The sequence below is a fragment of the Capsicum annuum genome, chromosome 1 (genome assembly GCF_002878395.1).
Source record: "Capsicum annuum cultivar UCD-10X-F1 chromosome 1, UCD10Xv1.1, whole genome shotgun sequence".
Classification (NCBI taxonomy): domain Eukaryota; kingdom Viridiplantae; phylum Streptophyta; class Magnoliopsida; order Solanales; family Solanaceae; genus Capsicum; species Capsicum annuum.
In genome coordinates, this window is record NC_061111.1 from 19,138,115 (window position 1) to 19,154,798 (window position 16,684).

At 38.2% G+C, this 16,684-nt stretch overlaps 1 protein-coding gene and 1 long non-coding RNA gene across 2 annotated transcripts; both read right to left on the minus strand.

The window, feature by feature from the left end:
- Positions 1 to 139: 139 nt before the first annotated feature.
- On the minus strand, positions 140 to 2,123 carry LOC107853838 (berberine bridge enzyme-like 13). Its single transcript, XM_016698827.2, has 2 exons — positions 1,736 to 2,123; positions 140 to 1,640 (listed from the first exon to the last, which is right to left on the minus strand). Exons 1-2 carry the CDS (start codon positions 2,079 to 2,081, stop codon positions 352 to 354), a joined length of 1,635 nt encoding a protein of 544 aa, XP_016554313.1. The 5' UTR covers positions 2,082 to 2,123; the 3' UTR covers positions 140 to 351.
- A 314-nt stretch (positions 2,124 to 2,437) lies between these two features.
- On the minus strand, positions 2,438 to 5,534 carry LOC124886451. Its single transcript, XR_007043638.1, has 2 exons — positions 4,820 to 5,534; positions 2,438 to 3,313 (listed from the first exon to the last, which is right to left on the minus strand). It is a non-coding gene; the product is annotated as an uncharacterized LOC124886451 (long non-coding RNA).
- Positions 5,535 to 16,684: the final 11,150 nt, after the last annotated feature.

The window sequence follows — 16,684 nt, forward strand, 5'->3', positions numbered from 1 at the left end:
ACTTACATTGATTGGGGACACAAATGTTTTAGTTACAATAAATGTAGAGTAGGTCTTCGTACGATAAATTTAACATGGTTCGACCTTTCGGATCGATCACATATCATAAGCTTTGTACACCAAACTAGTAGGAGTATCATTATGTAGAAAACAATTCATTTCAAGAATCTTACACCACCCATACAATCGAGGTCAGTAATAATATGAAAGAATCCTAAGGCAATTGATTCTTTCCATCAAGACTCCAAAATCACTACATGTTATGTGACAAACCATTTGAACAGTAAACAACTTCTTTACAAAATGCATCATATTATATATTTCAGATGGATTAGCTCTAGCAGCTCTTCTTCACTGGTTCATACTCTTCCCCATTCCCTTTCTTGTAATAGGAAGTGTTGGGATACTTTGTTCATGCAAGAAGAAGTTCTCTGGATCCACTTTAGTTTTCACCTTCACTAGCCTATTGAAATTGTCCTTGAAATACTTGTTTCCCCACGCACTAGCATCGATAAAGCTACTAGAACTCCCATTCTTGTTCATCCCTATATCAAGATCTCTGTAATTCACATAAGCTTCTCTAGGGAACATAGAAGCATAAGGGGTCATATAATTATAAAGTCTTCTGATCCAATCGTAGTGCTTCGTGGCTGATTCTGTAGCAGGATCATTCCAAAGTGTCAAGTATTGGATCATGTAAATGACCCCTTGTCTATGAGGAAAAGGGGTTTCGGATTCTGAGATTTTAGCCATCATTCCGCCATATGGATTCCATATCACCAACGGTGAGTCTTCTTCCATGAGCCTTTTCCATAGCCCTTCAAGACCGTCTTCTGGAATTGGCTCTTTCACAAAATCCGACTTGGCTTTGAAGTAATTCTTGAACAATGACTTCCCTTGAAGAAGTACTTCTGGCGGGGTGTTACTTGGGTAACCAGCAATGTACAAAACTGACTTAATCCAACTCATTTCTGTACAGTCCTTTTGTGTCAATCCCAATTCAGGGAAATTATCCTTCATTATTTGTAAAAGCCTGTCAGCTCTACCGAGGAACAATGAATTATAAGCAGTCTGAATAGTCTTCTCACCTTTTTTATCAACCACATTACTTATGAGGACCCTAATGAAGAGATCGTCATCAATCTTGTTAGCAACTTGTTGCCATTTATAAAGAATCTTTGTCCCATTTTGTTCGAGCGTTTTTGGTACAGTAAAAACTGTTACAATTGATGGAACGGGGACTAACCTCAACTTCCAAGAGAGTATAATACCAAAACTAGCTCCTCCACCTCCTCTAATTGCCCAAAACAAGTCTTCCCCCATACTCTGCCTATCAAGAATCCTGCCATTTGCATCAACAATTCTAGCATCAACCACATTATCAGCTCCTAATCCGTATTTTCTCATCATAGTACCATAAGCTCCACCTGTTATGTGACCGCCGATTCCCAAACTTGTACAAAGACCAGCTGGAAAACCATGAGTCTTGCTTTTCTCTGAAACCCGATAGTACACTTCACCAACAGTTGCCCCTGCCTGAGCCCAAGCATAGTTGTCCACTATGTTCACCACGATTTCTCGGAGCTTCGAGAGATCAAGAATGATGAAAGGAGGATCCATATCAGAAATGTAAGAGAGACCTGCATGACATGTTAAAAATAAAAACAATTAAACCTTGAAGGAGTGAGAACAACAACAACAAAAGTCAAGTTATTCGAAGATACAAAAAATTAACCTTCATAATCATGGCCTCCACTTCTAACTCTAAGCTGAAGACCAAGCTGTTTCGAGCAAATGACAGCAGCTTGGACATGGGATTCTGCCATCGGTGTGAAAATAAGCTGAGGTTTGGGAACAGAAGGAAGTAAACATCTGAGATTTTGTGCTGTGGATTGTAGGATTGTGGTGAAAGAAGCATTTGTTGGGGTGACGAAAGCTGTGGAGAAAGGGACACAATAATCAGAATTCTGACAAATACATTCATAGAACTTCGCATTAGACGGAGTTGGAATTTCTGAAACAACAACATAGGATAAGTAAAATATTAAGAGTATGAGAAATGAGAGCATGGCAGATGTCATATTTGATGTACTTTGGATTGGATTAGGCTATAATTGCTGAACCCATGAGGGGGTTTATATATTGTTAATTGATGACTCTATATGACATAATACAGATGTCAGATTAATAGAATACGTGATTAATTAAGTGATATATACGTTTCACTATACAAAGGGAATATACATACGTATGGATATGGTCGCGCCAATATAATAGAACGCAACTACTCCAGACTGCATTAGAACATTATAAGATCACAATTTTTAATTTTATTTTAAAAATTCAAATAGGACTTGAAAAGATACTGAATCATTATGTATCTTAATCAGTTTTTTAATACAACTGACACGGTGCGTACGAGACAAGACCCGCTCTAAGTTTTTTTTTTTTTTTTTTTTCCGGGTTTCCACCGAGCATGTGATACTTCCTCTCTGTCAATTTAAGTGTCTTATTTTTTTTCTTTTTGGTCTGTCCCAAAAAAAAGTAGTACTATCTCTTTTTATATTTAGTAAGTTATTTGATTCTACTTCTAGGTAACAAAATTAAGATCACAAGATTTAAAAGACTTAATTAAGACCACAAAATTTAACACTTAAAATTTGAGGAGTATTTATTTTCCCCTATCAAATTATTAAAGAGATGACTTTCTAGATACCAGAATTTTTTTTGGTTCCCACAGAGTGTCTATGTCGCCCTAATAAAATGTATTAGAAAAAGATTCCTCACTAGAAGTTTTTCCATATATCCTGGAAAAAAAGAATCACACAAAGCAGTAGTCGTACATGATGGAGAGGTTCTGACTTAAAGTAAGAGCAACCATTTCTTGTTGCTCAAAGAAAGAGCAAACAGAAAGAGGAGGATTCCACTCCAAGCAAATATGCAAAATAGATAGCGGGACAAAGACACAAACACATATATACGTATTCTTCACAGAAATTTCTCCATATATCCAGAAAAAGAAGAATCAAAATAGTAGTCGTACAAGATGGAGAGGTTCTGGCTTAAAGTAAGAACAACCATTTCTTGCTACTCAAAGAAAGAGCAAACAGGAAGGAGGATTCCACTCCAAGCAAAAATGCAAAATAGATAGGCCATGACTCGTGCAGGTTATTCAATTAAAATAGAAAACCTTACATGAAAATCATCTTCAGGTTTTTGATGCATAGAGATACATTTGTGGTTTCACTTCATAGGCTCGTTTGAATGGATCCGCTGCGGGATTAACATTATACGCAAATAAGCACCTGAAGTGCTAGACGGAATAGGTATTAGTTTGGTAATGGTTGTAGCAGCAAACTCGTATTCGGCAAGAATCTCATAGTATTCCACCATGAAGGCTCACAATCATGTTTATAAACAACAATGGAAGTTCTTACATGATTACAATTATAATTGCATGCTAAATTTAATAATCAATAAATAAATAAAGCAGAAAGATGCAAGGACCATCTAATTGCCAATCTACCAACAGATATTATAATCTTTGGTTTATGCATATACAAAATCTTTGATGTAAACTCTTGAAGACGTGGTCTTTGCACTACCACTGATTTACCAAAACTTGAGAAATATCATTTTATTTGTAAGAAGCAGCCCGCTAAACCAGCAAAAACATGAAAAAGAAATGGAGAGCATGGTGTTGATGGGAGGAGTTCCTAATTACCTATCAACTTCAAGCAAAGAGGAATTTCTTCATATACAACACGCCAACAACTCGATGATCAGCATATATAGCTATATAGACGCACCATGAAACAATATAACTACTTACAAAAAAACACATACTTCTTCATAAACTTAAGAAATTGCATTATTATGAAGAAGAAATAAGTAAAATTAGTCTAACGGCTAGCAGCCTACCTCTTGTACCGCAATCAAAAGAATACCATTAGCTTGATCATCATAAATGTTGTAGAATGATAACGTAGTCAGCCCCACATTAACACAAACTCAATTAATAAAATTCATTAATGAGCAAGTATTTCAAGCGTATGTTCAAAAAAAATGTTCAAACTTAAACATGAAATGCGAAAATGTATGAAAATGCTACCCACAACACACTCCTTAACCAATCCAAATTTTGCCATCCATTTGTTTGTCTGCTTGTTCTTTTCTCTTATCCTATATTTTTGGGGTCTTTTTGGGTACGTTAAAAAATATAGTTTATCTTTAGGAACTTCTAGATATGGACTTGGTTTGATTGACCAGAACTTAAACAAACAACAAGAGAGAAATGTGAGGCGAAACAGAGGAGGAAAGGGGGTTACCTTGTGTGAGGGTTAGGGCAATTCTAGCCTGCCTATTAGTTTAATTTTTATAATTTAAAAATAGATTCAAACATCAAAAAGTTGACAAGTGATGAAGCCAATTATATGAATAGCAATATTCAGAAAGATCCACTCTTATGATATACTATGATTTTTTTTGTCAATAAAAAATATAAGAACATCGAAAAACACATCATCAAGTATAGCTTTAATGATTTAGATGACTAAACTATGCTTGGTTCCCAAATCGAGCCTTTTCATTGTACTAATTTCTATAGTTTTAAGAAGCAACTCATTGTTTTTCAACATGTATTCTGCACATTAAAGTGAATTTTTATATTCACAAGTCACATCGGTGATAAATTCTCAGTCCAAAGGACAACAAAAAGCTAACTACACTTTCATCAATAGAAACTTCTGAAAAACGCAAAGTAAATAATTAAGATTAGAACTTCACTTATGTAGAAGCTACATTGAAAAAAAAACAGTACCTGAAAATAAATGCAATGGCATTCCTAAATTTCTGCAGGATCTTTCCATAATTTTAAGAGAGGAAGCATTTCAAAGATCCTTAGCCAATTTCTCATCATAGCTCTTTGTCTTGCTGTCGCAACTACCTGCCCCAACAAAACCCAAACGCAAAAGCCGTGTTCCTTCCTTCAATATCATCAAACAATCCACCTGCGAGGCAAGTACAAAAGTTCATCGTACACGAAGCCATTATGATTGATGCAGAGGGAACTCTTCATTCATTGAACTTAGGCTCAGCCTTCAACAGTTTCTTTGTTGATCTGCGAAATAAAAGTCACCGACATGATTCCATCTGGTGGTTGAAAGGTGATCAAAGTGTGGTCTGTAGAACCCATCGGCATTATGGATAACTGATGATCCAATTCAACACCTTGTAGATTCCACACACAACGAACTGGAAAAGTTTTGTCAACTCCTCCAGAGAGAACTTCTTAGACTGGCACTAAAATAAATTTCAAATCAAGCTCAACAATCCAACTGACTTCAGTTCTTAAATCAGAAAACAGCTCAAAATTTGACCAACTTTCCAAATATCCGACTAAAGAACAATAGCTCAAAGGAAGTTTACCAACAAAGCTGAATAAAAAACTAACTAATCTCATTCCCCGTTGATACCTTTCTATAAGCGGAGCTCACAAGAAATCAAAATGGGTTTCCATCAAACGTCTAAAAATGTCTAATTGCTCGAACCTGTATCTCATATAGAGTGTAGAGAAAAAGAGGACCATATGGTTCCAAAAGAACTCGTTGCATGTGATCAAATGCATCAAATCACGCACTATTCAAGGTTTGCCATGACAAAATATGGACTGATTGTCTCTGTGTACTGTACCCAAGTAATTTTGTAACATAGATAAGAATAGCTCTTTGAAAATCATCTTTAAAAGAAAAGATCAGACACCAAGCAGAGAAAAAATGAAAGAAGAGAAGTACAGGAAACGGAAAAAAGAATTACTTACAGATGTGTTGATCGATGAAGACAAAAGGTCAATCAACTCTATGGTTTTTGATGAACCAAGAAGTAGTCTATTTACCTTTTTATAGTCAGTTTGTTCGATGATATTCGTTTACTTTTAGGGGAACTTCTTTTTCTTGAATTAATTATGGTTAACTTAAATTAGGGATAACACAGAATGAATCAGGAAACTTTTTTTCTACTTGTTATTACTTGTAAAAGCGTTGGAGCTTTATACAGTTTCTCAGTTTTTGTTCATTGGATTTTTGTTCTTATTTATGGTCAATGACCTGGCTTTTTCTGTCCAGCTTCTTTATTCGTTGGCTTTCTAATCAGTAAAAAGGGCAGCCTGATGCATTAAAGCTCCCCGCTGTGCGCGGGGTTTGGAGAAGCGCTGAACCACAATTGTTTATTTTATGCAGCCTCTCTGTTCGATATAGCTGAACTTATAACGAAAGTGCGACAGACAAGTCACTCTGTTCAATAAAATCCTGGAGGATCCACCACTATCTGTCCTCACCGGACATCGCCACTTCTGTCATTTGGGCATGGTAGTGCCCTCGGAGGAGGGGAAAATTGCATATTGAAACAGAATGAATCACTTTTAATCTCGGCGCTTTCTGGTCCCTCTCGTCGAGTATTGTCTTTTGAAGTGGAAAATTAGCTTCCAATATCTTAATCCGTTTATGAACACACTGTTATTCAATGAATAAACAAGCTTTCGCTTAAACAATGGCGTCCTAGCACTTAACAAAATTAGGTTCAAAAAGGGATGGCATGGGTTGTACATGTCCTTAACCCTGTGAAAACCACAAATTTTTTAAACACCACCATTCTATATTGCTAAGTGCTACAAGCCTACAACTTAACATTGAAATTTCCTATGGCACCTCTTTTCTGGTGTCGTCCAGCTGAATAGGGAACAAACTAGTTCAAATTACTATCATTCTTATGAAAATCAAAACAAAGAGGAAGTTTCATTTAATCACCTAATTAAAGGGCCTGCATAACTTATACTGAATCAAGAAACTTACAAAATACTGGTCGTATATATGAGAATCATAGCTCTATAGAATCTGTAATATGTTCCCTCATACCTTTCTCGAAGATCACATAAAGTCAATAGGCCAACATAAAACCTCACACCTCAACTAACTTAATAGATTTGTCGGAGGTAAATTCAACACCAAAAATATGTTTAAATCACAGTTTCATACGACATACATGGTTGCAGAAATCACATATTTACAAGAGTTGATAGATAACAACCAAGAAAAATAAGGAAATTCACATACAAATTAAAGGGGTACCAAAATAGAGAAACTTTGAAACAACACTAGAGTCCAGGACGAGCAAGAAAAATAACGAATGAGACGAAAAATAAACGGTTGAAGATGAAGTCTCACTTTCTCTTATGCCCATTTCTTCACATTCACATGCACGTGCAAAATAAGTCAACAGAGAGTCAAAGTCACAACACAGAGCAGTCGAAGCGAGCTGGAAGAGAATCGTTTACTGTCCTAACTCCCACCACACGTGTTTTCTTGGGGGAAAAGAATCACACAACTTAATTTTCTTACTTGGAATTCATTTTTGCAACTTATTTTCCTAAAAAGTTTTATTTAATCAAATATAGAAAAGTAAGAAAATAATTTTCGCCCTACCAAATATATTAGTAGGCATTTCAACATGCTATTTTATCTCGTAATTTAATTGAGAAAAGTCATCGTTTTCCCCTCAAATTATATATGAAAAGTTTAGGTAACATCTAAACTATTATAGTAAGCTAAGGTGACGTGGCTGTGGGCGATCCAATTTTATTAAATTTAAATCCGTACACAATTCGGATTATATTAAATTCAAAATATATTAGTCTCAAATAAATATTGCGGATTAATATAATTGAATTAATTATTTAAGCTCAAATAAGTATAAATTTAAATAAGGCCCAATATTTATTGGGTTAGTCCATTAATTTGGGCTACAAATGATGAGCTCACTTTACTAAACCCAAGATATTGTTATATTCTAAAGGCCCAAATAAGCGCCACGTGTCAAATGACGTGGCATGCCAAGTCAAGTGAAGGAGTCAATAGGACCGTACCACATGTCAAACTAATGCAGCAGACCCATGAAATAAAAGTCCATAAAAAGGCGCCACATCACTCAAATCTGATTAGTCAAAGGAAGTCCATATTGATCATGACTCTTCCTTTTCCACAAGTATAAATAGGGGTCTCATAAGGGACCCCAGAACTCTAACAAGTAGCAAGAGAAAACTCGTGGATCAAACGCCGCAATTTCTCTAAAAATCTCAAGCATTCAAATCAAGTTCATCAAAGTTCAAGATCAAGACCGCAATATTCAAGAACAAGCTCAAAAGCTCTTGAATTCAAGCACAAGTCAAGATCAAGTCCCTCAAGTCCATCAAATCAAATTCAAATTCAAGACTAAGCTTTAAGCCCTTGAATTTATATTCGAAAAGACGAATCAGAGGATTTATAGAGATTGTAACATTCACTTATTGAAATCAATAAAATCGATTGTTGCAATATTTTCTTGTCTCAAAATTTTATTGTCCAACAAATTCTGGCACGCCCAGTGGGACAATCTCTATCTCTCATCTCAACTTTTCATACTTCAAAGTTTAAGAAGAATGAAATGGTTTTCAAGAAGGCCAATTCTCAATCAACTGTTCCAAGGCTGCAGATTCAAAGTTCTCTGCTGAAGTAGAAAGCATCCTTGGTGTTACTTTCGGAAGCCTGGGAGTTGTCACAAGAAGCAAAGCAGGCTTGCTAGGACAACAAACACATCCAGTGTCGTCCGCGCCAACTCCAATTTTTGGATCTTCAACCCCGTAAGGAATGAAGTCCAATGCAAGTGCTTCAGAAGGAGGAAGCAGTGTGGCCGAATCGCTGAAAAAGACTCTAGCTCTACTTAAGCATTCCGGTTCCAAATACTCTGGAGCCAAGAGTGATGGTCATTTAACAAATGCGTCATCTCCACTTACACCACATAAGCTAAGTACTTCAAATATCAACTTATGTGATAATCCATGTTACTCTCCAACATCTCCGGTGATCATGCAAGCAATGGTAACTGATGCCTCATCTGTGGAAAAGCAACTTACGAATCTGACAAAGACAATTGAAGGCCTGACCAACTATGTTCAGAATCAAGAGGCTAGGATTGATAAGATAGTGGATAAGGTAGAAGGCTTGATAGACGGAGAATCTAGCCATGCGTCAGGAAAAGCTCCATAGGTTAATGAGATAGAAAATCCTGTAAAACAAACACCATCGACTAAAGAGGTATAAGTTTTTGCTGAGGGAATGATCCCGATTGAGCAATTGAGGGAATTTATTAAAGGGACCCTCAAAGACAAGTATGATGTTGTCACCAAGTCTTCTCTTGCACATGCCAAGCCTTACACTGCAAGAATACATGGCCGCAAAATGACTGCTGGCTATCAACCCAGCAAATTTCAATAATTTGAGGGCAGAGGTAACCCAAAACAACATGTCGCACACTTTGTCAAGACATGTAATAATGCTGGAACTTACGGTGACTATCTTGTCAAATAGTTTATTCGTTCCCTAAAGGGAAACGCCTTTGATTGGTATACGGATCTCGAGCCTAACTTCATCGATAGTTGGGAGCAACTGGAACATGAGTTCCTAAATCGCTTTTATAGCACAAGGCGTACAGTGAGCATGGCAGAGCTCATAAATACTCGGCAAAGAAAGGACGAACCAATCATTGACTTCATCAATCGATGGAGAAAGGCTAGCCTAACTGTAAAGATAGGCTCAGCGAAGCTTCTGCGATAGAGATATGCATCCAAGGAATGCACTGGGGGCTTCTCTACATCTTGCAAGGCATTAAGACAAAATCCTTTGAAGAGTTAGCTACTCGTGCTCATGACATGGAGTTGAGCATGTCTTCTGCTGGAAAGGAAGGAGCGCCTATCCATAACCCTCGAAGGGGAAAGGATAAGCAAGAACCCAAGAGATGGGGTAAGTTTGTCCCCAAAAATGATAACAAAGAATCCATGAATGTTGATGTGTCTCCTGTGAAAGTCACCACAAAGGTGAGCAAGAAGCAAAGTGTAAAGACAACTTCTGGAGCACATCCAAATCAGAAAACGTTAAAAGAGATGCAAGAAAAGGAATATCCCTTCCTTGATTCTGATGTTGCTGAGATTTTCGATGAACTCCTCCAGCATAAGCTCATCGAAATCGCAGAGATGAAGCATCCCAATGAAGCCGGAAGGACCAATGACCATAATTATTGCAAATATCATAGGCTCATAAGTCACCCTCTGGAGAAATGCTTTATCTTTAAAGATAAAGTTATGCAACTAGAAAAAGAGAAGAAAATCTTCTTCGACGAGAAGATAGCCACTATCACTTTTAACGCGCTCGACCCGATTAAAATTTGTGTCAAGGAGCATAATGAGGAGATATTAGAGCCTGACAGGTCTTCGGTTGACGAAGACGATGATGAACGTTGGACTCTAGTGACTAGATGTAGACGCAAGAAGATGAGTCTACGAAAGGAGACGTACGAGCAGCCAACTGGAAGGAGAGTGGTGAAGAAACTAAGGAAACAGAAGTTGGTTGAACGCCCAAAGAAAAAGAGGGTGACAGAGTTTCACCCCCAAAAACTTCGGCGTCCAGTGACTTTAGAGGAATTCTTGCCGAGTTGGTTTCGTGTAAATATTATCCAAGTCAACCTTGAGGCGTCTTGTTTTAATACAGCTAAAGAGGGGGCAAAGGGTGAGAATCTACCCATGGAAGTTCCTTTATCTTCCGAAAGGTTGGCTGAAACTCTTGGCGAAGAGGCACATGTGTGTGATACAAAAATTACATTCACAAATAACGATCTTCTGCTTGGTAATACCCTACATAACCGTCCCTTATACATGGTGGGTCAAATTCTAGGAAAGAAGATCAATAGAATCTTGATAGATGAAGGACCTGGAGTCAATATCCTGCCTATCCGTACGATGAAGAAGCTTGGCATTGCTATTAGCGAATTGGAAGAAAGCCATATAATGATCCAAAGCTTCAACCAACGGGTCCAAAGGTCCATTGGATGTATCAAGTTGGGTATTAGTATGGATGATTTTCAATCAAACCCATTGATGCATGTGATCGATGCCAAAACTTCATAAAATGTATTGCTTGGTAGGCCTTGGGTGTACAGAAACAAAATTATCTCATCCTCTTACTATCAATGCTTGAAGTACCTCAAAAATAGAGTGGAAAGAACGATAGTCACCAATTACGAGCCATTCACTGAAGCTGAGTCACATTTTGCCGATGCAAAATTCTACTTAAAGAATCATATTATAGATGAGAAAAGGATTGAAGATATCACCAAGACCAAGTGTGACGATCTTGTATCTAAGAAGGTCGCGGTGACTATCAAAAAATTCTCCAATAGAAAGCCCTTCTTCACTTCGAATAAAGAAAGCGTCGCTCCTATGAAAAAGAAGGCAGCTCCTATTCTTCGCTACGTACCAAAGGTAAAGAAAGAGGAAGATCACTCACCTGATCCCCAAGATAATGTGCTAAAGGGGATAACTTTATCTATCAGGAAGATTGATGCAATAAGTCCATCCTCAAGGCCACTTGGGGAATCTGTGGCTCAAAATCCTCTACCAGATATGGCACTCCCTACGAAGCGTACAAAAGAGAGCTTTGATCCAAATGCATACAAGCTATTTGTAAAGGCTGGATATAATCCTAATGAGCCATCAAGGTTGGGCAAACTTCCATCGGAAGGTAACACTAGGAAAGCACGTGAAGGGATAGGATATGCGCAACCACCTCCAATTTGCATCTCCATAAGACAGGCAGCCAGTAATTACAGCACTGTGGAATAAAAATCCATTGCCGCTAATAAAAGACCCTCCGTATTTGATCGACTTGGAGAATCAACCGCAAGAACTTCTGTGTTCGAAAGGTTGGGTCTTATAAATAAGAAGAAAAACAACAAGCGTCAAAGAAGTCGTCAAAGAAAGCTTCAGGATCTTCATTTAAAATCCAGAAGGATTTCCAAAGTTTGATTCCTTCTAGAATGAAGCGATAGGCGGAACTGGTAGTTTCATGCAATGAGGTGTTAAAAGCGAAGGCGCATACTGTGGTTTATACTAAGCAACGCAAAGAAGATGAAGAGAGTGTTGGCTCCTCATATCATATTATGACCCAGAATGAGAAAGATGTCTCATCTCAAATAAAGGTTGATGAAGAGATAGAAAATGGCTTTTGGTGTTATTATATATCCGTCAATGACGATGATCCTCAAGAGGAGAAAGATGCTGAAGATGCTCAATCGCAACTTGAAGAAGGAGTAAAGGCCACAATAGATCCCTTAAAGAAAGTTAATCTTGGAACTGATGAAGAACCAAAACCAACCTACCTGAGTGCGTTTCTAGAAGTTGGGAAGGAAATCGCTTATATGGACATACTCAAAGAATATATGGATTTCTTCGCCTGGAGCTATAAGGAAATGCCTGGCTTAGATCCAAAAGTAGCGGTCCATCCGTTGGTAGTCAAGAATGGTGCCCGTCCTGTTAAGCAAGCCCAAAGATGCTTTAGGCCGGAGTTGGTTCCACTGATCAAAAATAAAGTTAACAAACTTATTGAAGCTGGTTTTATTCGTGAAGTTAAATATCCCACATGGATTTCAAGTATTGTTCCAGTATGGAAGAAGAATGGCCAAATTCGAGTTTATGTCGACTTTTGAGATCTCAACAACGCATGCCCTAAGGATGATTTTCCAATCCCATACCGGAGTTAATGATTGATGTCACCACTGGTTATGAGGCAATGTCCTTCATGGAGGGTTCATCCAGCTATAATCAAATCCGTATGGCTCCAAAAGATGAAGAACTCACTGCATTTCGTACGCCTAAAGGTATTTATTGCTACAAGGTGATGCCTTTTGGTTTGAAGAACGCTGACGCCACTTATCAAAGGGATATGCAGAACATCTTTGACGGCCTGATCCATAAAAATGTTGAATGTTATATGGATGATTTAGTGGTGAAGTCAAGAAAGAGAGACGACCACTTAAAAGACCTAAGAATGGTATTTGAGTTACTTCAAAAATATCAACTTAGGATGAATCCATTGAAGTGTGCCTTTAGAGTTACTTTGGGAAAATTTCTTGGCTTTATTATGCGATACCGAGGAATTGAAATTGATCAAGCTAAGATTGATGCAATTTTGAAGATGCCCAAGCCTCGGGATATTCATGAGTTAAAAATCCTTCAAGGAAGTCTAGCATATTTAAGAAGGCTCATTTCAAACCTGGCTGAAAAATGTCAACCATTTAGTCATCTTGAAGAAGGACACTCTCTTCGAATGGGACCAAGCTTGTAGTAATGCCTTGGAGAGTATCAAATCGTACATAATGAAACCTCCAGTTCTTCTGGCACCCATACTTGGGAAACCGTTGATACTCTATGTTGCGGCACAAGAAAGATCGGTTGGAGCACTACTGGCTCAAGAAAATAGTGAAGGCAAAGAAAACTCTCTTTACTATCTGAGCAGAATGATGGCACCAACTGAGCTAAAGTATTCTCCAATTGAAAAGTTATGTTTGGCATTGACCTTCTCAATTCAAAAGATGAAACACTACTTTCAAGATCATGTGGTTCGTCTTGTGTCTAGGGCAAATCCCATCAAGTTTGTAATGTCAAAACCTGTCCTTAGTGACCGACTTGTAAGATGGTACCTTCAATTTCAACAGTTTGAGATTGTGTATGTTCCCCAAAAGGCCATAAAGGGACAAGCATTGGCTGACTTCTTAGCAGACCACCCGATACCTGGTGATTGGGAACTGAGCGATGAGCTTCCTGATGAAGATGCAATGGTCATTGAAGCTAGACCCCCATGGAAGATATACTTTGATGGTGCCACACATCAAGATGGAGCTGGTGTCGGGGTGGTATTCGTCACTCCGAAAGAAGAGGTCATCCCATACTCTTTTACCCCAATAAATCGTTGCTCTAATAATGTTGCTGAATATCAAGCTTTAATACTTGGACTTGAGATGGCAGTGGACATGAAACAACTGCAATTACAAGTCTTTGGTGACTCCCAATTGGTGATCAAATAGCTTTTGGGAAGCTATGAAGTCAGAAAGTCTGAGATGCGACCATACCATAATTATGCACAGAAGTTGATGAGGTGTCTTGGAGGAGTAACCCTCCAATATGTGCCAAGGAGAGAAAATAAGTAAGCTGATGCCTTAGCTGCTCTAGCCTCAACCCTAACTCTTCCAAATCAGACCCAAGTTACTGTCCGCCAAGAATGGGTAGTACTGCCGTCAAATGAGGATGTGGAAAACAAGGTTGAATACCTCGTTGCTGTGTCTGAAGATGTAAAAAAAGATTGGCGACAACCTATTATTGATTACTTATGTTATGGGATACTTCCAGAAGATCCAAGGAGAAAGACTGACATTCGTCGTCGTGCACCTCGCTTTTTTTACTACAAAGACACACTGTATAGAAGATTATTTGAAGGAGTACTCTTACGGTGTTTGGAAGAGGAAGAAGCAATTCAAGCTTTTCAAGAAGCGCACTCGGGAGTTTGTGGATCATGTCAGTCTAGACCGAAGCTCCATTTTCACATTAAAAGGATGTGATATTATTAGCCAACTATGGTATAAGATTGCTTGGACTATGCGAGAAGATGCAAAACTTTCCAATTCCATGCAAATTTCATACATCAACTTCCAGAGGTGCTACATCCAACTATAGCGTCTTGGCCATTCAATGCTTAGGGAATGGATGTTGTTGGTCCACTACCAAAGTCTTCTGGTGGACACTTATACATCTTGGCTGGGACAGATTACTTCTCAAAATGGGCCGAACTTGTTGCTCTCGAGGAAGCAAAGAAAGAAAATGTTGCGAACTTCATCCGAGTGAATATCGTCTACCTCTTTGGAATCCCTTAATATATAATAACTGACAATGGCAAGCCGTTTGATAACAAGTTGATGGATAAGATCTATGACCTCTTTGGCTTCAAGCAGCGCAAGTCTTCAATGTATCATGCTGCCGCCAATGGTCTAGCTGAAGCCTTCAATAAGACTTTATGCAACTTGTTGAAGAAAGTCATCTCCAAATTCAAACAAGACTGGCATGAGCAAATGGAGGAAGCTTTATGGGCATATAGGACAACTTACCGTACACCAACATAAGCAACCCCATACTCATTTGCTTTTGGAGTAGAAGCAGTCCTGCCACTTGAGCGTTAAATACCTTATTTGAGACTAGCTATTCAAGAAGGGTTCACCGATGAAGAAAATGTTAAGTTGCGTCTTGCAGAGTTAAAAGCTCTTGATGAGAAGAGGCTGGAGGCTCAACAAAATCTTGAATGTTATCAAGCCCGGCTATCTCATTTTTTCAACAAAAGGGTTCGCTTAAGGTGCTTCCAAGTTGGAGATCAAGTCCTTGCAGTAAGAAGACCCATTATCACTTCTTATAAGTCTGGGGGGAAATTTACCCTAAAGTGGGATGGACTATTTGTCGTACAAGAGACATATTCAAACGGTGCTTACAAGCTTGTCGATGTAGATGGTGTGAGGATTGGCCCCATCAACGCCAAGTTCTTAAAGAAGTACTATCCTTAAATGAAGATAACACTTCTTAAGTCACGAGTATAAATTGCATGTACACTCCTTAAGGTATGAGTATAAATTGCATGTACACTCCTAAAGGCACGAATATAAACTGCATGTACACTCCTAAAGGCACGAGTATAAACTGCATGTACACTCTTTAAGGCAAGAGTATAAACTGCATGTACACTCCTTAAGGCACGAGTATAAACTGCATGTACACTTCTTAAGGCACGAGTATAAGTTGCATGTTCACTCTTGGCCCGCAAGAGTATAAAATGTGAACGGCTCACACACACATACAAACCTCACCCAGAACTACGTTGTGACTTGATCCTCTTTACTGAGGTACGTAGGTGCTTGGAATTTCATTCTGAGTTCAGTTGCACAAGTATGAAAAAAAAAATATGTTCATGCAGTATCTACCATATTGATAGCAAGTATGAAACTATTCTAATTAAATTTTGGACTTACTCTAAATATCTGTGACTCAATGGGGGAAACCCGTCAAAAAGAAAGAGAGTTCCTTCAATGGACTTTGAAATGCCAAAGTTTTCTAAGCCTACAACTAAGAGGATATCAAAATTTTCATGCCTTAAGGTGGACAAAATTTTTCCCTTTGCACCTTAAGCTGGCCTCTAACGGGTTCATCCTTAAAAGGATATCAAAATTTTCATGCCTTAAGGTGGACAAACTTTATCCCTTTGCACCTTAAGTTGGCCTCTTACGGATTTATCTTTACAAGGATATCAAAATTTTCATGCCTTAAGGTGGACAAAATTTCTCCCTTCACCTTAAGTTGGCCTCTAACGGGTTCATCCTTTAAAGGATATCAAAATTTTCATATCTTAAGGTGGACAAAATTTCTCCCTTTGCACCTTAAGTTGGCCTCTTATGGGTTTATCCTTACAAGAATATTAAAATTTTCATGCCTTAAGGTGGACAAAATTTCTCCCTTTGCACCTTAAGTTGGCCTCTAACGGGTTTATCCTTAAAAGGATATCAAAATTTCCATGACTTAAGGTGGACAAAATTTGTCCCTTTGCACCTTAAGTTGGCCTCTAATTGGTTTATCCTTAAAAGGATATCAAAACGTTCATGCCTTAAGATGGACAAAATTTGTCCCTTTGCACCTTAAGATGGCCTCTAATGGGTTTATCCTTAAAAGGATATCAAAATTTTCATGCCTTAAGGTGGACAAAATTTGTCCCTTTGCACCTTAAGCTGGCCT